This window comes from Doryrhamphus excisus, chromosome 7, assembly GCF_030265055.1.
Source record: "Doryrhamphus excisus isolate RoL2022-K1 chromosome 7, RoL_Dexc_1.0, whole genome shotgun sequence".
NCBI lineage: Eukaryota > Metazoa > Chordata > Actinopteri > Syngnathiformes > Syngnathidae > Doryrhamphus > Doryrhamphus excisus.
Window position 1 is genome coordinate 1,215,001 of NC_080472.1, and position 23,156 is coordinate 1,238,156.

At 38.4% G+C, this 23,156-nt stretch overlaps 1 protein-coding gene across 1 annotated transcript in view; it reads left to right on the top strand.

Annotated features, from left to right (window-relative positions):
• slc17a6b (solute carrier family 17 member 6b) overlaps positions 1–18,149 on the top strand; it is an 18,679-nt gene extending 530 nt beyond the window's left edge. Inside the window, exons 1-12 of the mRNA XM_058078401.1 lie at positions 1–96; positions 698–953; positions 1,285–1,403; positions 4,982–5,096; positions 7,380–7,467; positions 7,549–7,635; positions 7,958–8,100; positions 9,493–9,642; positions 11,917–12,049; positions 12,327–12,437; positions 14,023–14,150; positions 16,863–18,149. The exon at positions 1–96 is cut by the window's left edge and continues 530 nt beyond it. Of these exons, the coding sequence (XP_057934384.1) occupies positions 23–96; positions 698–953; positions 1,285–1,403; positions 4,982–5,096; positions 7,380–7,467; positions 7,549–7,635; positions 7,958–8,100; positions 9,493–9,642; positions 11,917–12,049; positions 12,327–12,437; positions 14,023–14,150; positions 16,863–17,204 (1,746 nt within the window). The 5' untranslated portion in view covers positions 1–22 and the 3' untranslated portion in view covers positions 17,205–18,149. The remainder of the gene's footprint in view (positions 97–697; positions 954–1,284; positions 1,404–4,981; positions 5,097–7,379; positions 7,468–7,548; positions 7,636–7,957; positions 8,101–9,492; positions 9,643–11,916; positions 12,050–12,326; positions 12,438–14,022; positions 14,151–16,862) is intronic.
• Positions 18,150–23,156: the final 5,007 nt, after the last annotated feature.

Sequence of the window (23,156 nt, forward strand, 5' to 3'; positions counted from 1 at the left end):
AAGAGGCCTACAGTGACTGGATATGGAGTCCATGAGAACCAGGGCCACGGCGGGGATGAAGGACCTGGCGGGGAAGACCTTGGGTCACATGCACAGGTAAGGTCATACCTGCGTGTTTTTTTTTTTTTTTTTTTTGTTTTTTTTTGCAGGGAAGTGACATAATTATGCAATGTAGTGTATGTGTGTGCGTGTATGTGTTGTAGTGGGTGAGTGGGTGAGGGGGGGGGGCATTATGGCATTGCCAGGGGTCATCAATATGAATGAATTTTGCAATAATTTTCAATATATATATTACATCAACCTACAGGAAGCATGTTAATTTATTGAAATATTCAATCAAATATAACAATTGTCTTTTTTTGTTATTATTATTATTATTTATTATGATTCAGAATTGTGTGTGTGTAAAAAAAATGAGGGATGCCCACTGCTGTGCGTGGGGAGCTGCTCAATCCACTGAATGCTAATGAGCATAAAAGTAATGCTGCAATGCGGTACTGTAATATATATATATATTTTTTTTTAATGAATTTTGTTTTTTTATGTAGCTTAAAAAAAATCGAATAACAAAACACACATTTATAGGTACAAAAAAAATATATAATTTTTTTTTAAATATATAAAATATTTATTACTGATTATTTTGTATATTATTTATAAATTAATGTACAGTGAATATGGTGTTTTTTTTAAAAAGGGTGATGGAGAAGAAGCAAAAAGGCGGGGAAGTGATCGAACTGACGGAGGACGGGCGGCCCCGAGAGGCCGCGGAGAAGAAGCCCCCGCTATGCGACTGCAAGTGCTTCGGCCTGCCGCGCCGCTACATCATCGCCATCATGAGCGGCCTGGGCTTCTGCATCTCCTTCGGCATCAGGTGTAACCTGGGCGTGGCCATCGTGGGCATGGTCAACAACAGCACCATCCACCAGAACGGGAAGATTATCATTAAGGAGGTGTGGTCAGGAGATGTTACGTCAGCAAGATACCTGATTCTGTTTTTTTAATTATTTTTTATTTTTATTTTTTTTTATAAAACCACATTTTTTTCAGCATTCAATTATTGATAAGATCATTTTTTTTCGTTTTTAACAATTTTTTAAAAATAATAAATCACACTAAAACATCTCAAGTAATACAAAAATTATTACTGTTATCAATATTCCAACGTTTTCAGCCAATACTCCCTCATAATTAATTTTTTTAAAAATACATAAAAATAGAAATCGAACTTCTATAATATAGCTATGATTTTTTTTAAATTTTCTAAATTTTTTTATTTCCCAGAAAGCCAAATTCAACTGGGATCCAGAGACAGTAGGGATGATTCATGGATCTTTTTTCTGGGGCTACATTGTGACTCAAATCCCAGGAGGGTACATCTCCTCCAGGCTGGCTGCAAACAGGTAGGCGGCACTAGCATCACCCTTTATTACTTGCTTTATATTTAATATAAATATTATATATATATATATATGAATATATATTCGATGTATAATTCAAGCCAAGTTCGTGAAGGTGATGGGATGTCGCTTCCAGCAGGAGGCCGGCCGGGCTGCCGGTCCAATGGCGGGGGTGGCGGGCATGGTTCCACCTGTTAATGAGCTCCCTGTGGGGGGGTGCGGGGTTCTTGGCAGCCGTTCCCCCGCGGGGGCCGCCATGTGTTGGAGATAAAGGGCCTTTATTGACGCGGATGCTGGTATTTTCGTGAAATTCACATTTGTAGTTACTAGCAAGATTTGACGATGTCGTTTTGATAAGATTCGACAAAATATATATAAATTTAAAAACGAAATACCTTTAATAGCATAATAATGGACGTAAAAACACAAATCTTGTGTGTATATATATATTTTTTTTACATTTAAATGGACGAACACGGACCTAATATCCGCCATATTGAGCTCGTGCCTGACTTGGGAGGGAAAAGGATTAAAAGAGCTGGTCCCGCCCACTTGCTTGCACGTGACAGAAATACATGACTTCCGCAAAGCGCCATAGTTCGCCAAATATTGTGATTTATATTATAAATATTAGTCCTGCGTTTATTTTTTCAATGTATTTAGATTCCTTGACCATGGAAATGCACCATTAGCAATTTGACTCATAGTGATAGCTGTATTAGTTCAGTAGTTATTAACCAAAATCGAAATTTCCATAATGGCGGATCCAGATACAGAGCTTTTGATAATACAACAAAATAAGTCGGCATTTTAGCGTCTTAGCTATATATATTGATGGTTATTGTATGTTTTTAGCTTCATTTGTTGTCTTCCTATGATAAAAAAAATCAGAATTCCACCTATTTTTTTCATATTCTGGTGAGTATTCATAATTATTCCATTAGCCGTATTAGCTTCTGATATTTTGTAGAACCTGTTTGGAAAATCTGTCGTCTATATTTTTGTATTCTAAAAAAATATACACGCTCTAATCATTTTTTTGTGGCGTTAAATTGACATATCTTGCAATGTTAATTGTTAAATGTTAATTTTCAGTTTCTGAAAATGTCATCCAAATCCATTCAGAACATTTCAAGTTATTTTGAACACAAGCAAACTGACAAACAGATAAAACTGGCAAATAAATAACCTCATTGGCGATATTAAACATTTCTGATGCATTCTGTTGTCAAAAAAATAGTATATATATATATATATATATTATTTTTTTGGAGCTGTTTTCCCCGGAAGCAAGGTTGCTAAGCAACACAAGTGACTGAGCCTCTGCTCTCCTGCTAAGCCACTGTAGGGAAATGAACATCAATCTTATGGAATAATAAATGGAGCAGCTTTAATTACATGAACATGTTTTAATAATTAAGACTAACCCGATCCTAAAAATGTGTGAGAGATTATAAGGGCAGTAAGTGATAGATACGATCATTATGAGATGGACTTTATAGTGCAGGGGTATTCAAAGTGTGGACTGGGTGCCATCTTATTGTCCCCCACGGTATATAGAAACCTAAAATGCAGGGGGAAATAAAACATAACTGGTACGACGGTTTTCGTTATTCTTTTGTTGTCCAACGAAGCCTGAAATGGACCAAAACCGATGCATTTTTTTTTCATTTTTGTTGAAAACTGAGGTTTGACTGTGCATTAGAATTAGAAAATGTCTAACAATCAAAAATTAAATAAATGTTACGTTCAGTATTGTGCGACAACCGAGAAGAACCTTGGCAAAACATTTGCTGGCATTTTTGTTGAAAACCGAATCATACAAAAACTGGCGAGCTCGAAAACTGAGGTTTGACTGTGCATTAGAATTAGAAAATGTCTAACAATCCAAAATTAATTAAATGTTACATTCAGTATTGTGCCACAACCGAGAAGAACCTTGGCAAAACATGTGCTGGCATTTTTGTTGAAAACCGAATCATACAAAAACTGGCGAGCTCGAAAACTGAGGTTTGACTGTGCATTAGAATTAGAAAAATGTCTAAGAATCAAAAATAAATAAATGTTACGTTCAGTATTGTGCCACAACCGAGAAGAACCTTGGCAAAACGTTTGCTGACATTTTTGTTGAAAACTGAATCATACAAAAACTGGTGAGCTCGAAAACTGAGGTTTGACTGTGCATTAGAATTAGAAAAGGTCTAACAATCAAAAATTAAATAAATGTTACGTTCAGTATTGTGCGACAACCGAGAAGAACCTTGGCAAAAAATTTGCTGGCATTTTTGTTGAAAACCGAATCATACAAAAACTGGCGAGCTCGAAAACTGAGGTTTGACTGTGCATTAGAATTAGAAAATGTCTAACAATCCAAAATGAAATAAATGTTACGTTCAGTATTGTGCCACAACCAAGAAGAACCTTGGCAAAACGTTTGCTGACATTTTTGTTGAAAACCGAATTATACAAAAACTGGCGAGCTCGAAAACTGAGGTTTGACTGTGCGTTAGAATTAGAAAATGTCTAACAATCAAAAATTAAATAAATGTTACATTCAGTATTGTGCCACAACCGAGAAGAACCTTGGCAAAATGTTTGCTGGCCTTTTTGGTCGAAAACCAAATCATACTGGCGAGTTCGAAAACTGTGCATTAGAATTAGAAAAGGTCTAACAATTAAAAATTAAATAAATGTCACGTTCAGTATTGTGCGACAACCGAGAAGAACCTTGGCAAAACGTTTGCTGACATTTTTGTTGACAACCGAATCATACAAAAACTGGCGAGCTCGAAAACTGTGCATTAGAATTAGAAAAAGTCTAACAATCAAAAATGACATACATTTTATGTTCAGTATTGTGTGACAACCGAGAAGAAACTCGGCAAAACGTTTGCTGACATTTTTGTTGAAAAACCGAATCATACAAAAAACTGGCGAGCTCGAAAATTGTGCATTAGAATTAGAAAAAGTCTAACAATCAAAAATGACATATATTTTATGTTCAGTATTGTGTGACAACCGAGAAGAAACGCGGCAAAACGTTTGCTGACATTTTTGTTGAAAACCGAATCATACAAAAACTGGCGAGCTCGAAAACAGAGGTTTAACTGTGCATTAGAATTAGAAAAGGTCTAACAATTAAAAATTAAATAAATGTTACGTTCAGAAGAACCTTGGCAGAATGTTTGCTGGCCTTTTTGGTTGAAAACAAATCATACTGGCGAGTTCGAAAACTGTGCATTAGAATTAGAAAAAGTCTAACAATCAAAAATGACATACATTTTATGTTCAATATTGTGTGACAACCGAGAAGAAGCTTGGCAAAATGTTTGCTGGCCTTTTTGGTTGAAAACCAAATCATACTGGCGAGTTCGAAAACTGGGCATTAGAATTAGAAAAGGTCTAACAATCAAAAATTAAATACATTTTATGTTCAGTATTGTGTGACAACCGAGAAGAAACTCGGCAAAACGTTTGCTGACATTTTAGTTGAAAAAACGAATCGTACAAAAAACTGTGTATTAGAATTAGAAAAGCATGAATGCATTTTTTTGCATAATTTTTTTTTTTTTTTTTTTTAGGGTGTTTGGTGCAGCCATTGTCCTAACGTCAACACTCAACATGTTCATTCCCTCGGCCGCTCGTGTCCATTATGGCTGTGTCATTTTCGTTCGGATATTACAAGGGCTGGTGGAGGTAAGGATCTTCTTTATTATGAATTGAAATGCTACATATTGTGCTCAAAGCTATGAATAGAAACGGCTACAAAACAAAGGAAAGTGCACTCGGTATTCAGCCTGTGGAGCGAGTCATGCTCATGTATTAAATCCATTGGCTTCATTGAAGTTGATGCTGAATTTTCGAAAATGTGGTTGAAGAAGAAAAACGGTCACTAATGTTATATGCAAATATTCCTCATAAGTATAGAGCTTATGCTTATTCCTACATATTACAAATCACGCCTGGCCAGTGAGTTCAAATCATCAAATTAGCAGTTAATGAAGATTTAATTGCTAACACTGATGCTTTGCTTTACATGTTTTTCCATTAGGTACAATTTGTTCGGGCTAATTACAACAGTGAAAATGTTTGTCATCTTTGTTAGTTATTGTCTTAATCAACTATAGACTTCTATTGAATGTGTAACAATGACGTAAAAACCCAGGGTTAAATGCTGTATACATACTGTACATATATTACACCTAAAAATATAGAAATACATTTCCTTAAATCCTATAGTTGAGTTTTCCGGAAGGTCAGAAAACCGAATCATACAAAAACTGGCAAGCTCGAAAACTGAGGTTTGACTGTGCATTAGAATTAGAAAATGTCTAACAATCAAAAATTAAATACATTTTATGTTCAGTATTGTGCGACAACCGAGAAGAACCTTGGCAAAACATTTGCTGGCATTTTTGTTGAAAACTGAATCATACAAAAACTGGCGAGCTCGAAAACTGAGGTTTGACTGTGCATTAGAATTAGAAAATGTCTAACAATTAAAAATTAAATAAATGTTATGTTCAGTATTGTGCGACAACCGAGAAGAACCTTGGCAAAACATTCGCTGCCGTTTTTGTTGAAAAACGAATCATACAAAAACTGGCGAGCTCGAAAACTGAGGTTTGACTGTGCATTAGAATTAGAAAATGTCGAACAATCAAAAATTAAATAAATGTTACGTTCAGTATTGTGCGACAACCGAGAAGAACCTTGGCAAAATGTTTGCTGGCATTTTTGTTGAAAACCAAATCATACTGGCGAGTTCGAAAACTGTGCATTAGAATTAGAAAATGTCTAACAATCAAAAATTAAATAAATATTTTACGTTCAGTATTGTGCGACAACCGACAAGAACCTTGGCAAAACATTTGCTGGCATTTTTGTTGAAAACCGAATCATACAAAAACTGGCGAGCTCGAAAACTGAGGTTTGACTGTGCATTAGAATTAGAAAATGTCTAACAATTAAAAACTAAATAAACGTCACATTCAATGCTCAATTGTCAAAATTAAAAACTATGCTACGACTCTCTTGTTTGGACTGGGCTAAAACTGAGAATTGGACATGAGGGTATAGTTCAGTGGTCCAATTTTTAGTTATGGTGCTTAAATAATGCCAAAAAGTTGATGCATTTTGGGGGCGCTGGAAATTTATACAGGAAAGAAATGTAGTTTTGACACACGAGTGAGCTATTCTCGGAGAGATAGGAGCTTTTTTTTTTGGGGGGGGGGGGGGGGGTGAACCGTGTTTTTTGGTAAAACAACCAAGTGTGTTGAGAAAGTCGAAACCTGTTTCAACAAATGAGCCAAACCAATTGAGAATATCTGTAACTTCTCTTCAATCAGTAATAAATAAATAAATATAATAATAATAATAATAATAATAATAATAAAACGGCAAATAATAAAAACTTAAGAAACCACATATAGTTGGTGGGTAGACAAATTATTTTTTTCAGATTAAAATGAACAAAGCATTATTAGAGCCCTGTAGACATGACAAAACACGACTATAGTCACATTTATACTCTTTTTTTAATTTACAACATATTGCGCAACTGCAGCGTCTTGAGACACATGCTAACTCGCAAACTGGAGAGCTAGCGACCTAAACGGTAGCCTTCAAGTTATTTCCTTTAAACTTAAATAGCCAAAAACTTACCACTTCCACACGGATAGGGAGGATAACTATTAACAGTTATTTAACCTTTAACATGAACATTAATCAAACGTAATATTTTTTTTCTGGGTACATGATACCATACAGCATCGAAACTTTCATATCAAGGCGGGGGCCTCAAACTAGTGTCCTGCGGGCCACATTTGGCTCGCGGGCCGCATGTTTGAGACCCCTGCTCTAAACCGAATCCTAACCCCAACCCTATCTCTAACCCTAACAACCGTAAATATTCACAATATTAGCCTTTTTGTTGTGTTTTCATTTGTAAAGCACTAAATAAATACAATTGTTATTTAGGGCGTCACCTACCCGGCCTGTCATGGCATTTGGAGTAAATGGGCTCCTCCGCTTGAAAGAAGCCGTCTGGCCACCATTTCATTCTGCGGTAAGTACTATTAAAAATTATTTTCATGCCTTATTCCTGTTGAGAAATATTTTATACTTACTTTGTTCTGGTCCGTTTCAGGCTCCTATGCCGGTGCTGTGATCGCAATGCCTTTGGCTGGGATCCTGGTTCAGTACACAGGCTGGTCCTCGGTATTTTATGTCTATGGTACGCTTCGTTAATCCGAACACGGAATGGGTATCATTCAGGGATTCGTGGAAAATATATTTGGACGTGATAGGTTCAAATCAAATAGAGTTGAGTATCATTGTAACCACTGAAAGTCAAATGGATTTATCCGGGGAGACTATGTATTGATTTCCTCCCCTAGTGTTATTTTGATGTCGATAACTTACCCCTAGTGTTTCTTTCTGATCTGGAAACAGTTTCTGAGTTTTATTATCTCGGGTAGTTTGTAAAACTAACAAAAAATGGGAAAAAACAACACTTCTCCAATGATCTTGACATGTTTTTTTTTTGTTATGTGTAGGATGCGTCGGTATCTTTTGGTACATGTTTTGGATATTAGTGTCCTATGAGAGCCCTGCTGAACATCCGACCATCACTGACGAGGAGCGCTGCTACATCGAGGAGAGCATCGGAGAAAGCGCCATGTTAATGGGTCCTGCTGAGGTGAGACTAACAGTACCGCTGACCAGTAATTACAGTACTGTAATCACCGAGAACGGGTTCAATACTAGACTTTCAGGTTATTTCTGTTTCAGTTTTCGAGCTCGCCAGTTTTTGTATGATTCGGTTTTCAACAAAAATGCCAGCAAACGTTTTGCTAAGGTTCTTCTCGGTTGTGGCACAATACTGAACGTAACATTTATTTAATTTTTGATTGTTAGACATTTTCTAATTCTAATGCACAGTCAAACGTCAGTTTTCGAGCTCGCCAGTTTTTGTATGATTCGGTTTTCAACAAAAATGCCAGCAAATGTTTTGCCAAGGTTCTTCTCGGTTGTCGCACAATACTGAATGTAACATTTACTAAATTTTTGATTGTTAGACATTTTCTAATTCTAATGCACAGTTTTCGAACTCGCCAGTATGATTTGGTTTTCAAGCAAAAACACCAGCAAATGTTTTGCCAATGTTCTTCTCGGTTGTTGCACAATACTGAACGTAACATTTATTTAAATTTTTGATTGTTAGACATTTTCTAATTCTAACACACAGTTTTCGAACTCGCCAGTATGATTTGGTTTTCAACCAAAAACGCCACAAACGTTTTTCCAAGGTTCTTCTCGGTTGTGGCACAATACTGAACGTAACATTTATTTAATTTTTGATTGTTAGACATTTTCTAATTCTAATGCACAGTCAAACGTCAGTTTTCGAGCTCGCCAGTTTTTGTATGATTCGGTTTTCAACAAAAATGCCAGCAAATGTTTTGCCAAGGTTCTTCTCGGTTGTCGCACAATAATGAACATAACATTTATTTAATTTTTGATTTTTAGATATTTTCTAATTCTAATGCACAGTTTTCGAACTCGCCAGTATGATTTGGTTTTCAACAAAAATGCCGGCAAACATTTTGCCAAGGTTCTTCTCGGTTGTGGCACAATACTGAATGTAACATTTATTTAATTTTTGATTGTTAGACATTTTCTAATTCTAATGCACAGTCAAACCTCAGTTTTCGAGCTCGCCAGTTTTTGTATGATTCGGTTTTCAACAAAAATGCCAGCAAATGTTTTGCCAAGGTTCTTCTCGGTTGTGGCACAATACTGAACGTAACATTTATTTAATTTTTGATTGTTAGACATTTTCTAATTCTAACGCACAGTTTTCAAACTCGCCAGTATGATTTGATTTTCAACCAAAAAACGCTAGCAAACATTTTGCCAAGGTTCTTCTCGGTTGTGGCACAATTCTGAACGTAACATTTATTTAATTTTTGATTGTGAGACATTTTCTAATTCTAATGCAGTCAAACCTCAGTTTTCGAGCTCGCCAGTTCTTTTTTTTTTTAAACTGCTAATTGAATGAAATCAAACGCAGTCAATCAATGTCTTCCAGAAATTCAAGACACCCTGGAGAAAGTTCTTCACCTCCATGCCCGTCTATGCAATCATTGTGGCCAACTTCTGCAGGAGCTGGACGTTTTACCTGCTGCTTATCAGTCAACCCGCCTACTTTGAGGAAGTGTTTGGCTTTGAGATCAGTAAGGTGAATCTACATTGCATGTTTGCAAATGTTATGGCCAAAAAAAATATATCCGTCAACACTGGTATTTGAATATAAGGAAAAAATATGGAAAATTGTAGTTGCCTATTCGGAATTCCAATGGGAAACTATCAAATTTCACAGAATTTGTAAAAAAATGTCCAGATATTTTGGACAAATTTGCAAATTTTATTAATTATTATTATTATCAAATTTTATTATTTTTTTCTGTCCATAAGGTAATATATGAAAAATAATTGTAAAAGTCACAAAAAAATGGGTTTCTATTTTCTAGTTGGGAACTGATATTTTCCTGAAACTTACCTATGTTCTACTGCTGATTACTAAAGAACTGAAAACGGTAGAAAAACCCTTGATTGAAAGAGTCCAAGGCAGACTTAACACAAACATCTCAAATATCTTGGTTTTTATTTTTCTAGTTTTTATTTAATTTTTACCACTTCCACACGGATAGGGAGGATAACTATTAACAGTTATTTAACCTTTAACATGAACATTATTTACAACATATTGCGCAACTGCAGTCTCTCTTGAGACACATGCTAACTCGCAAACTAGAGAGCTAGCGACCTCAACGGTAGCCTTCAAGTTATTTCCTTTAAACTTAAATAGCCAAAAAACTTACCACTTCCACACGGATAGGGAGGATAACTATTAACAGTTATTTAACCTTTAACATGAACATTATTTACAACATATTGCGCAACTGCAGGGTCTCGAGACACATGCTAACTCGCAAACTAGAGAGCTAGCGACCGAAACGTTAGCCTTCAAGTTATTTCCTTTAAACTTAAATAGCCCAAAACTTACCACTTCCACACGGATAGGGAGGATAACTATTAACAGTTATTTAACCTTTAACATGAACAGTATTTACAACATATTGGGCAACTGCAGTCTCTCGAGACACATGCTAACTCGCAAACTAGAGAGCTAGCGACCGAAACGGTAGCCTTCAAGTTATTTCCTTTAAACTTAAATAGCCCAAAACTTACCACTTCCACACGGATAGGGAGGATAACTATTAACAGTTATTTAACCTTTAACATGAACAGTATTTACAACATATTGGGCAACTGCAGTCTCTCGAGACACATGGTAACTCGCAAACTAGAGAGCTAGCGACCTAAACGGTAGCCTTCAAGTTATTTCCTTTAAACTTAAACAGACAAAAACTTACCACTTCCACACGGATAGGGAGGATAACTATTAACAGTTATTTAACCTTTAACATGAACAGTATTTACAACATATTGCGCAACTGCAGGGTCTCGAGACACATGCTAACTCGCAAACTAGAGAGCTAGCGACCTAAACGGTAGCCTTCAAGTTATTTCCTTTAAACTTAAATAGCCAAAAAACTTACCACTTCCACACGGATAGGGAGGATAACTATTAACAGTTATTTAACCTTTAACATGAACATTATTTACAACATATTGCGCAACTGCAGTCTCTCTTGAGACACATGCTAACTCGCAAACTAGAGAGCTAGCGACCTAAACGGTAGCCTTCAAGTTATTTCCTTTAAACTTAAATAACCAAAAACTTACCACTTCCACACGACTAGGGAGGATAACTATTAACAGTTATTTAACCTTTAACATGAACAGTATTTACAACATATTGCGCAACTGCAGGGTCTCGAGACACATGCTAACTCACAAACTAGAGAGCTAGCGACCTAAGCGGTAGCCTCCAAGTTATTTCCTTTCAACTTAAATAGCCAAAAACTTACCACTTCCACACAGATAGGGAGGATAACTATTAACAGTTATTTAACCTTTAACATGAACATTATTTACAACATATTGCGCAACTGCAGTCTCTCTCGAGACACATGCTAACTCGCAAACTAGAGAGCTAGCGACCTAAACGGTAGCCTTCAAGTTATTTCCTTTCAACTTAAATAGCCCAAAACTTACCACTTCCACACGGATAGGGAGGATAACTATTAACAGTTATTTAACCTTTAACATGAACATTAATCAAATGTAATAATTTTTTCTGGGTACATGATACCATACAGCATCCATATCAAACTTGCGCGGGCCGCACTAACATGAAACTTTCATACTCAAACTAGTGGGGCCACGTGTTTGAGACCCCTGGTATAGATAGTAGCTAGTATATAGTTTCAATTGTCACTTTTATTGCAAATTTTATTGCAAAAATCAATCAAAAACTGCCCATATTTAAAAAATAAACCAGTTGCCAAACCTCACGGGGGGGTTGATGGCGTTCCTGTGATTGCAGGTCGGCATCCTGTCCGCGCTGCCCCATTTGGTCATGACCATCATCGTGCCCTTTGGCGGCCAGCTGGCGGACTACCTTCGCAGCCAGAACATCCTGTCAACAACAACAGTCAGGAAAATCATGAACTGCGGAGGTGAGGAAAAAAACCGAGACTTTTCACACATCTCCCCCCCGCACATTTATAGGGTGTTGCTGTTGGGTACTGTTCCCTTTTTGCTCGAGTCCCCACTGCGCGGTAATCAAGTGGTCAAACCCAACAGTGATTGTCATTGCGTATTGATTTCATATCCGTCACTCGTGTAATTGAGAGCAGAGCGTGAAGCTTAATTCAATCGGCATCGTGACGCCCGCAATCGCCCGTGGACTTTTGTGTGCTGGTGTGTTAAACCTGTGGTCCCTCTCTCTGTTAGGATTTGGCATGGAGGCCACATTGCTGCTAGTGGTCGGATACTCCCACAGCAAAGGGGTGGCCATCTCCTTCCTGGTGCTGGCAGTGGGCTTCAGTGGATTTGCTATATCAGGTTAGTAAATAAACAACTTAAATAAAGATATGAAAATAATATATTACACAAAAAAAACACAGGCTAGCAAGAAAATTAACCGTATTTACCGTATTTAAGTCGCACTAGGTTGGCTGTTCCTGTGACTTATACTCCAGAGCGAATTATAAATGACTTAAAACTGTTTATGTTACATAAACACCGGACACCTTTTCTGTTTATGTTTATTTTTTGTTAGCCAAATAACCATTGTGTTAGCATATCTTACACCTATTCAGCCTGTTCTATATTATTTTATTATTGAGGACATAATGTCTGTTTTGGTCACATAGTTTATAAAATAAATTACCCGCAAAAAATTATGTATGTTTTTTTTCCACCTAATTATGTATTTTTGTGCGACTTATACTCCAGAGCGACTTATAGTTCAGAAAATACGGTACTATAGTGTCTCGACTGCAGGGGTGTCCAAAATGCGGCCCAGGGGTCATTCATTAATTTCCTCCATGTAGGATTCCTTCCTAGAATTCCTTATTTATAAACACATTTAAGTATATTAAACGTGGTTAAAATATGAATTTTAACATTATTCAAGCTCTCTAGCCATGAAATAACATTTAAATTTATTTTTAATAATTTTTTTTTTTTGAAATTACATTTTCCCATTTCTATTACATATTATAATAGACATAATAACTGAAAATTATTGAATGCATCTACTGAATGCCTTTTGACTGGGGACATACTCTAGTGTCTCTACTGCAAGGGTGTCCAAAATGCGGCCCAGGGGCCAATCATGAATTTCCTCCATGTAGAATTCCTTATTTATAAACACATTTAAGTATTTTAAACCTGGTTATGACCTTCTAAAATATGTTTTTTTAACATTATTAAAGCCCTCTAGCCATGAAATTTATTTTTAATATAATTTTAAATATTTTTAATTTAATTTTTTTTTTTGAAATTACATTTTCCCATTCCTATTACACATTATAATAGACATAATAACAGAAAATTAGTGAATGCATCTACTGAATGCCTTTTGACTAGGGACATACTATAGTGTCTCTACTGCAAGGGTGTCCAAAATGCGGCCCAGGGGCCATTAATGAATTTCCTTTATGTAGAATTACTGATTTATAAAAGCAGTTAAGCATATTAATCCTGGTTATGACATTGTAAAATATGTTTTTTTTTTTAACATTATTAAAGCCTTCTAGCTATGAAATAACACATTTCTATTATACATTATAGTAGACATAATAATGGAAAAATAAGTGAATGCATCTACTGAATGCCTTGTATTTATATTTTAGCCGCGATGGTCGTAGCGCTCTCGGTTCTGTGACCGTGTGCAAAATGTTAGCGCCTGTTCTTTTCGACCTTTCTCCCGGAGTGTTAAATAATTCAGAGCCGGGTAGTCTCAAGAGATTTGTCAGGCAGACCGTCAGAGTGGGGGGAGAGGGTGGACTTCCTGCCTATTTCTGCTCCAACATGGTCGCAGTCGATGTTGCTTTCATCCACCACTCATACTGTTCATTTCATGACCTGATGATGTAGATAGAAATAAAATGAATCGATATTTTATCATGTTTTATATTTTCAGGCTTCAATGTCAATCATCTAGATATCGCTCCCCGCTATGCCAGCATCCTCATGGGCATCTCTAATGGAGTGGGTACCCTTTCTGGCATGGTGTGTCCTCTAATTGTTGGTGCCATGACGAAAAACAAGGTACACGATTTTGTCTTGGAATCGACACATTGGTATGATTCTTTTTTAATTCGCAGGACTGGAAACGGGCGAAACAGGATTCTGTTAACTGACTCAAGTTCTTATGAATCGTTCACTGAAGTGAATCGGTCACTCGTCCCAAAGCACATAAACAATAAAATAAACAATTAAATATTATTCCAGACAATCTGCAGCTAACGTTGTGTTTTTAACAATCGCTAGTCTTCGTTGAGTACCCTTGAATCAGTGAATAGCTAGTCTTAGTCAAATACCCGTGAGCCAGTGAAAGGAGACTCTTTCGGTGAAGCGCTAGTCATCGTCGAGTACCCATGAATCATTGAAACGCTATTCTTTCTCGAGTATAGTGAAACTCGAGTCTTCGTCAAGTACCCACGAATCGGTGAAATGCTAATATTTGTTGAGTACAGTGAAACTCCGCTCTACATCGTGAGTCGAGAAATGATAGATTTTGAGCAAACCGTTAAAGCGAACCAACCTGAGTCTTCGTTGAGTACCCATGAGTCAGTGAAAGTTGAGTCTTATTCGAGTACCCTTGAATCAGTGAACAGCTAGTCTTAGTCAAATACCCGTGAGTCAGTGAAAGGAGACTCTTTCGGTGAAGCGCTAGTCATCGTCAAGTACCCATGAATCAATGAAACGCTATTCTTTCTCGAGTATCGTGAAACTTGAGTCTTCGTCGAGTACCCATGAGTCGGTGAAACACTAATACTTGTCGAGTACAGTGAAACTCCAGTCTACATCGTGAGTCGAGAAATGATAGATTTTGAGCAAACCATTAAAGTGAACCAATCTGAGTCTTCGTTGAGTACCCATGAGTCAGTGAAAGTTGAGTCTTATTCGAGTACCCTTGAATCAGTGAACAGCTAGTCTTAGTCAAATACCCGTGAGTCAGTGAAAGGAGACTCTTTGTCAAGTACCTGTAATTCGGTGAAGCGCTAGTCATCGTCAAGTACCCATGAATCATTGAAACGCTATTCTTTCTCGAGTATAGTGAAACTCGAGTCTTCGTCAAGTACCCATGAGTCGGTGAAACGCTAATATTTGTCGAGTACAGTGAAACTCCAGTCTACATCGTGAGTCGAGAAACGATAGATTTTGAGCAAACCATTAAAGCGAACCAACCTGAGTCTTCGTTGAGTACCCATGAGTCAGTGAAAGTTGAGTCTTATTCGAGTACCCTTGAATCAGTGAACAGCGAGTCTTAGTCAAATACCCGTGAGCCAGTGAAAGGAGACTCTTTCGGTGAAGCGCAAGTCATCATCAAGTACCCATGAATCATTGAAACGCTATTCTTTCTTGAGTACAGTGAAACTTGAGTCTTCGTCGAGTCGGTGTACCCGTGAGTCGGTGAATATCTAGTCTTTGTCAAGTACCCATGAGTCGGTGAATATCTAGTCTTTGTCAAGTACCCATGAGTCGGTGAATATCTAGTCTTTGTCAAGTACCCGTGAGTCGGTGAATATCTAGTCTTTGTCAAGTCCCCGTGAGTCGGTGAATATCTAGTGTTTGTCAAGTACCCGTGAGTCAATGAAATGTGAGTCTTTGTCAAGTCACCATGAATCGGTTGAAATGCCAGTCTTTGTAATGAGTACCATAAAACTCGAGTCTTCGTCGAGTACCCTTGAGTCAGTGAAGAGTGAGTCTTTGTCGAGCACTTGTGAGTCAGTGAAACACTAGTCTTTGTCTTCATCAAGTACCCGTGAATCATTGAAACGCTAGTCTTTCTTGAGTACCATTAAACTCGCGTGCTTCTTTGTTGAGTACCCATGAGTCAGTGACGAGTAAGTCTTTGTCGAGCACTTGCGAGTCAGTGAAACACTAGTCTTTGTCAAGTACCTGTGAGTCGGTGAATATCAAGTCTTCATCGAGTACCCGTGAGTCAGTGAAACGCTAGTCTTTCTTGAGTATCATTAAACTCGGGTCTTTGTTGAGTACACATGAGTCAGTGAAACGTGAGTCTTTTTTGAGTACCCTTGAGTCAGTGAGTCTTGGTCGAGCACTTGCGAGTCAGTGAAACACTAGTCTTTGTCAAGTACCCGTGAGTCGGTGAAACGCTAGTCTTTCTTGAGTACCATTAAACTCGAGTCTTTGTTGAGTACCCATGAGTCAGTGAAACGTGAGTCTTTTTCAAGTACCCTTGAGTCAGTGAAGAGTGAGTCTTTGTCGAGCACTTGCGAGTCAGTCAAACACTAGTCTTTGTCAAGTACCCGTGAGTCGGTGAATATCAAGTCTTCATTGAGTACCCATGAGTCAGTGAAACGTGAGTCTTTTTTGAGTACCCTTGAGTCAGTGACGAGTGAGTCTTTGTCGAGCACTTGCGAGTCAGTGAAACACTAGTCTTTGTCAAGTACCCGTGAGTCGGTGAATATCAAGTCTTCATCAAGTACCCGTGAGTCAGTGAAACATGAGTCTTTTTTGAGTACCCTTGAATCAGTGAAGTGTGAGTCTTTGTCGAGCACTTGCGAGTCAGTGAAACACTAGTCTTTGTCAAGTACCCGTGAGTCGGTGAATATCAAGTCTTCATTGAGTACCCGTGAGTCAGTGAAAAGCGAGTCTTTGTTGAGTTCCTGTGAGTCAATGAGACCCGAGTCTTTGTCTAGTACCCGTGAGTCAGTAAAACGCTGCTGTTTGTCAAGTACCCGTGAATCGGTGAACATCTAAATTAATTTTTTCCTCCTTTTCCCACTTCAGACGCGGGAAGAGTGGCAGTACGTGTTCCTAATCGCCTCCATGGTGCACTACGGGGGCGTGGTCTTCTACGGCATCTTTGCGTCGGGGGAAAAACAACCATGGGCCGACCCGGAGCTCACCAGTGAAGAGAAATGCGGCTTCATCGACGAGGACGAGCTGGCCGAGGAGACGGGCGACATCACGCAGGGTTACGCCGCTCAAGGAGGCCCCGCCAAGTCGTACGGCGCCACCACGCAGGTGAACGGAGGCTGGGCGGCCAGCTGGGAGAAGACGGAGGAGTACGTGCAGGAGGAGTCCCAGGGAGGCGGCTATGGATACAGGCGGGAGGAGGGCTACTCGTAGACCAAAACACACAACACACACACCGATACATGTGTAGACGTCTTGAGTGTGTGTGTCAGTTTAGTCCAAAATAATATCATCAAATTAGAAATATAAAAAAAATATATAAATCACAATCTATTGTTGTGTTTGCACAAGAAGTATCATCTTAATGTATAAACGAAAAATATACTAAACTGTATTTGACCAAATTGGCAGTAAATGTATTATTATGCATATGATTAATAGATATAACTATTTGGAGTGAAACTGTCTTTTAATGTGAAAAATCCTCATCAGCAAAGACTTCCTGTAGAACGACAGAAGCCTGTATAGGGTTCCCGTTATTAATCACGTGACCCGCTTGGGGTCGGAGTACCACACACTGCAGCTCAGCACATTTGCGTCTGTAAACGTACCACTGCGCAGCTTTGTAAACCGACCGCCGTTGATCGTCGATTGTATCGCATCATTCCGAAAAAAGCACACCTCCGTTTTTCGGTTCCTCGTTCGGACCTTAAAAGGTCCGATTTCAAATAAGCACATATAGAAATATAAGATAATCATGTGTTTTTTTGGCCCCCAAAAAAACAGTGATAATAACTGTCATAAAGGAGGGGGGGGGGGGGGGGATAGTGCTAACTGTCCAGAAAACATGCTAGTCCCGCGCTACCGGTGTTGTGCCAAGATTTTCTCCAGTTAGTAAACGCTCTTACGCCCTTACGTCCGGCTTCTGAGCTTCGCCGTGACAAAGTGTGTCCGACAATGAGTGCAAAATACCACAAAATTCCACAAAATTCCACAAAATTCCATAAAATTCCGCAAAATTCCACAAATATTCTGCAAATATTCCGCAAATATTCCGAATGGCGGTAAACCGTTTGTTGATCTCAAAGACGAAAACATGAGCTTATTTTTATTGGGGCCCAAAAAAATATGGTGATAATAACTGTCATGAAGGAGGGGGACGGGGGGACGGGGGGGGGGGGGGGGGCGGGGGGGGGGGCACAGTGCTAACTGTCCGTGACAAAGTGTGTCCGACAATGAGTGCTCCTCATGAAGGGCGTGTGTGCAATACAGGGACAAATTAGCCAAAAATGGTATAACAGTATCAATATATTATATCAGCAAAATATTATATGGAAATAGACAATGCACATTTTTAGTTCGCATAAATAAACTATATTCCGCAAAATACCACAAAATTCCACGAAATTCCACAAAATTCCGCAAAATTCCGTAAAATATTCCGCAAATATTCCGAATGGCGGTAAACCGTTTGTTGATCTCAAAGACGAAATCATGAGCTTATTTTTATTGGGGCCCAAAAAAAATATGGTGATAATAACTGTCATGAAGGAGGGGGTGGGGGGGGCACAATGCTAACTGTCCGGAAAACACGCTAGTCCCGCACTACCGATGTCGTGCCAAGATTTTCTCCAGTTAGTAAACGCTGCGCCCCTTACGTCCGGCTTCTGAGCTTCGCCGTGACAAAGTGTGTCCGACAATGAGTGACCCTCATGAAGGGCGTGTGTGCAATGCAGGGACAAATTAGCCAAAAATGGTATAACAGTATCGATATATTATATCAGCAAAATATTATATGGAAATAGACAATGCACATTTTTAGTTCGCATAAATAAACTATATTCCGCAAAATTCCGCAAATATTCCGCAAAATTCCGCAAATATTCCGCAAATATTACGAATGGCGGTAAACCGTTTGTTGATCTCAAAGACGAAAACATGAGCTTATTTTTATTGGGGCCCAAAAAAATATGGTGATAATAACTGTCATGAAGGAGGGGGACGGGGGACGGGGGACGGGGGACGGGGGACGGGGGAGGGGGGGGCACAATGCTAACTCTACGGAAAACACGCTAGTCCCGCACTACCGGTGTCGTGCCAAGATTTTCTCCAGTTAGTAAACGCTGCGACCTTAAGACCGGCTTCGCCGTGACAAAGTGTGTCCGACAATGAGTGCTCCTCATGAAGGGCGTGTGTGCAATGCAGAGACAAATTAGCCAAAAATGGTATAACAGTATCAATATATTCTATGGAAATAGACAATGCACATTTTTAGTTCGCATAAATAAACTATATTCCGCAAAAATTCCGCAAATATTCCGAATGGCGGTAAACCGTTTGTTGAATGCAACACGAGATTATGAGCGTTGGGTAGTGACCGAATCATCCGAAATGGGTGGATGGGCTCTTTTTTGGAAACTCGGAGTAGACTTGAGACCAGCCAAATAAGTTGCCTCGGTCATGTGATCAGGACAGACAATTCCCTTGGGAATTGTTTAGGGCATGTCGGATTAGTCTCTGAACTGGCTTGGGAACACCTTGGGATCTTTTTCGGAAAAAGATGGGTCTCATTGACTCACAGGAACTTACCTTTAATCCAAAAAGGCTTCTACAGTTCTACGTTTTTAGGTGTGGAGTTGTCCTATTTAAGTCCCTGCTGGGATTTCTCCGGGTACTCCGGTTTCCTCCAACATTCCAAAAACATGCTAGGTTAATTTAGCGACTCCAAATTGTCCATAGGTATGAATGTGAGTGTGAATGGTTGTTTGTCTATATGTGCCCTGTGATTGGCTGGCTCGCCCGAAGACATTTGGGATAGGCTCCAGCACCCGTCTCCCCCTGGGATAGGCTCCAGCACCCCCACGACCCTCATGAATGAATGAATGTTGCAAAACCACTGACTGTTTGACTTGTATTAATTTGGTTGGTTTGGGGCCGAACCGATTACTCGATTAATCGTAAAACAGAATCGTCAGATTAATCGACTATGAATATAATTGTTAGTCGTTTCCTCCCACATTCCAAAAACATGCTAGGTTAATTAGCGACTCCAAATTGTCCATCGGTATGAATGTGAGTGTGAATGGTTGTTTGTCTATATGTGCCCTGTGATTGGCTGGCTTGCCCGAAGACAGCTGGGATAGGCTCCAGCACCCCCCGTTACCCTCGTGAGGACAACCGGTAGAAAATGAATGAATGGATGAACTTGAAATTTGGGGGATGCACGGAGGTCAAGTGGTTAGCGTGCAGACTTCACAGCTAGGAGACCAGGGTTCAATTCCACCCTCGGCCATCTCTGTGTGGAGTTTGCATGTTCTCCCCCGTGAATGCGTGGGTTTTTTCCGGGAACTCCGGTTTCCTCCCACATTCCAAAAACATGCTAGCTTAATTAGCGACTCCAAATTGTCCATAGGTATGAATGTGAGTGTGAATGGTTGTTTGTCTATATGTGCCCTGTGATTGGCTGGCTTGCCCGAAGACAGCTGGGATAGGCTCCAGCACCCCCCCCCCCCGTAGAAAATGAATTAATGAATGATAACATTCCAGTACAAGACTTAATAATTCTCCATCTAGGTACATATTTATTAGCGATTAAATAGAGTTAATACATCTGATTAATTGATCGAAAGTATCGTAATTGAGCCAATGCACCCAATTTTAGACTCACTAAAAGGGCCGAGTTGTCGTTTGAATCCCATTCATCAGCACTTCACAATATAAATGTGTATGAATGTGTATTAATGCATGGAACTTTGTGGTTGCAACGTTGTCTTATTATTATTATTATTATTTTTTTAATTTTTAACTTTTCCAGTCAGTGTAGTCTTTTGTCTCAGAAACTGTTACTGATGTTTCCATTTCTTTGCACAATTAACCAAAGGTGATGGGCAAAAAAAAAAAAAAAAATGGGCTTGCCATTTCCCGAAACAGCGTCCATAGACCAAGAACAGTCTGGAATCAAACATCTCCCTGTACTGTACAAAGCAATAAATCCATAGTAACAGTTCCGGTTCAATCAAACATCATCATGTAACAGTTTTTTATGCATTTGTTTTCCCGAGTTAGTGTTTTTTGTGATAACAAATGTAGAAAAAATGCACACAAATAGAAAAAAAAAAACAAACTATAATAATCTATAATATATCAAATAATATTTAGCCCAAAGCAAACATCTTTGATCATGTGACAAAGCAAAGAATTTGCGATTGGGGCTGCTCACCAGATGAGAATGATAAAAAAAAAACGGGGCTCCGTCGTGAACGACGGGTGCTCCGTTTCTTTTCTTTTTTCTTCTTGTATCGCCTTTTTTCGTCGTTTCATCGATGATTCCTTCCCCACGTGTACCATCCCTTTTTCCTTGTGTACTTCCTGATTTCCATTGTCGGAACCGTCGGTGGCGTTTAAGGACATGAACTGATTCTGTATTTTCAATAACCAAAAAAAAAACAAAAAAAACACACACACACACAAAAAAAAACATGACAAATGTGCAACTTAAAGTAGTTCAAGTTTCCTGTTTTTGTGCCTCTAAAGTGTAATTCTATGCCTTCTGTTGCTGTGTAAAACAAAAGGTTTGTTGGTGTCAAAAAAGAAATATTCATCATTTTCTAAAAAAAAAAAACAAACAAAAAAAAAAAAACAAAGAAACAATCAAAAAGATTTTTTGTGTCTCTAATTTTGTGAAAAGATATTCATCAACATGAGACAATTATTGACGTGGAACATTGTCTGCAGTTAGTAATCTGACAAAGTGTGTCCGACAATGAGTGATCCTCATCGGTTCTCTTATTCTCATGGGTTTTTAATGAGCTCTCCAAAGACTTTATTCATTTATTATCAACTCATAAACCCGGAAAATGAGAGGTTTGTTGGTGTCAAAAAAGAAATATTCATCATTTTCTAAAAAAAAAAAAAAAACAAAAAACAAAGAAACAATCAAAAATATTTTTTTGTGTGTCTAATTTTGTGAAAATATATTCATCAACATGAGACAATTATTGACGTGGAAGATTGTCTGCAGTTAGTAATCTGACAAAGTGTGTCCGACAATGAGTGATCCTCATCGGTTTCTATTCTCATCGGTTTTTAATGAGCTCTCCAAAGACTTTATTCATTTAATATCAACTCATAAACCCGGAAAATGAGAGGTTTGTTGGTGTCAAAAAAGAAATATTAATCATTTTCTAAAAAAACAAAAAAAAAACAAAGAAAAATTCAAAAAGATTTTTTTGTGTCTCTAATTTTGTGAAAAAATATTCATCAACATGAGACAATTATTGACGTGGAAGATTGTCTGCAGTTAGTAAACGCGGAGCCCTTATGTCCTTATACTTCTGAGCTTAGCTTGACAAAGTGTGTCCGACAATGAGTGATCCTCATCAGTTTCTGTTCTCATGGGTTTTTAATGAGCTCTCCAAAGACTTTATTCATTTAATATCAACTCATAAACCCGTAAAATGAGAGGTTTGTTGGTGTCAAAAAAGAAATATTCATCATTTTCTTAAAAAAAAAAAAATGAAAAAAACAAAGAAATAATCAAAAAGATTTTTTTGTGTCTCTAATTTTGACAATTTTGAGACAATTATTGACGTGGAATGTCTAAACCTACCTCCAACCTTTTGTTAAACTGTACTAATCGACCCCCGATTAGTACTTTTTCCCTCCCCGAGTGGTCATGTGACTTGTTAGTGTTGCAGGGTCTCGCTCACAGGAAGTTCAACGTGGCACTTCATGAAAAAAAAAAATCAAAAAAATCCCTAAGGACAGGAAAAAAAAAAAGTTCCCAAATTTTACTGAAAACTGTAGGAATGTGGTGGGGGGGGGGGGGGGCGGGGGGTCAGTGAGGTCACCGTACGGAACATGCTAGTCCCGCACTGCCGATGTTGTGCCAAGATTGTCTGCAGTTAGTAAACGCGGCGCCCTTATGTCCTTATGCTTCTGAGCTTAGCGCTGACAAAGTGTGTCCGACAATGAGTGATCCTCATCAGGTGTCTATTTTTTGAGTTCAAACACGGTAAATCAAGTCAGGGGTCTCCAACCAGTAGATCATGAGCTGCCAGTAGCTCCTTAACACTTTTCAATGAGCTCTCCAAAGACTTTATTCATTTATTATCAACTCATAAACCCGCTATATTAAAAAGTGTCCTTTGCTTATATTTCAATGAT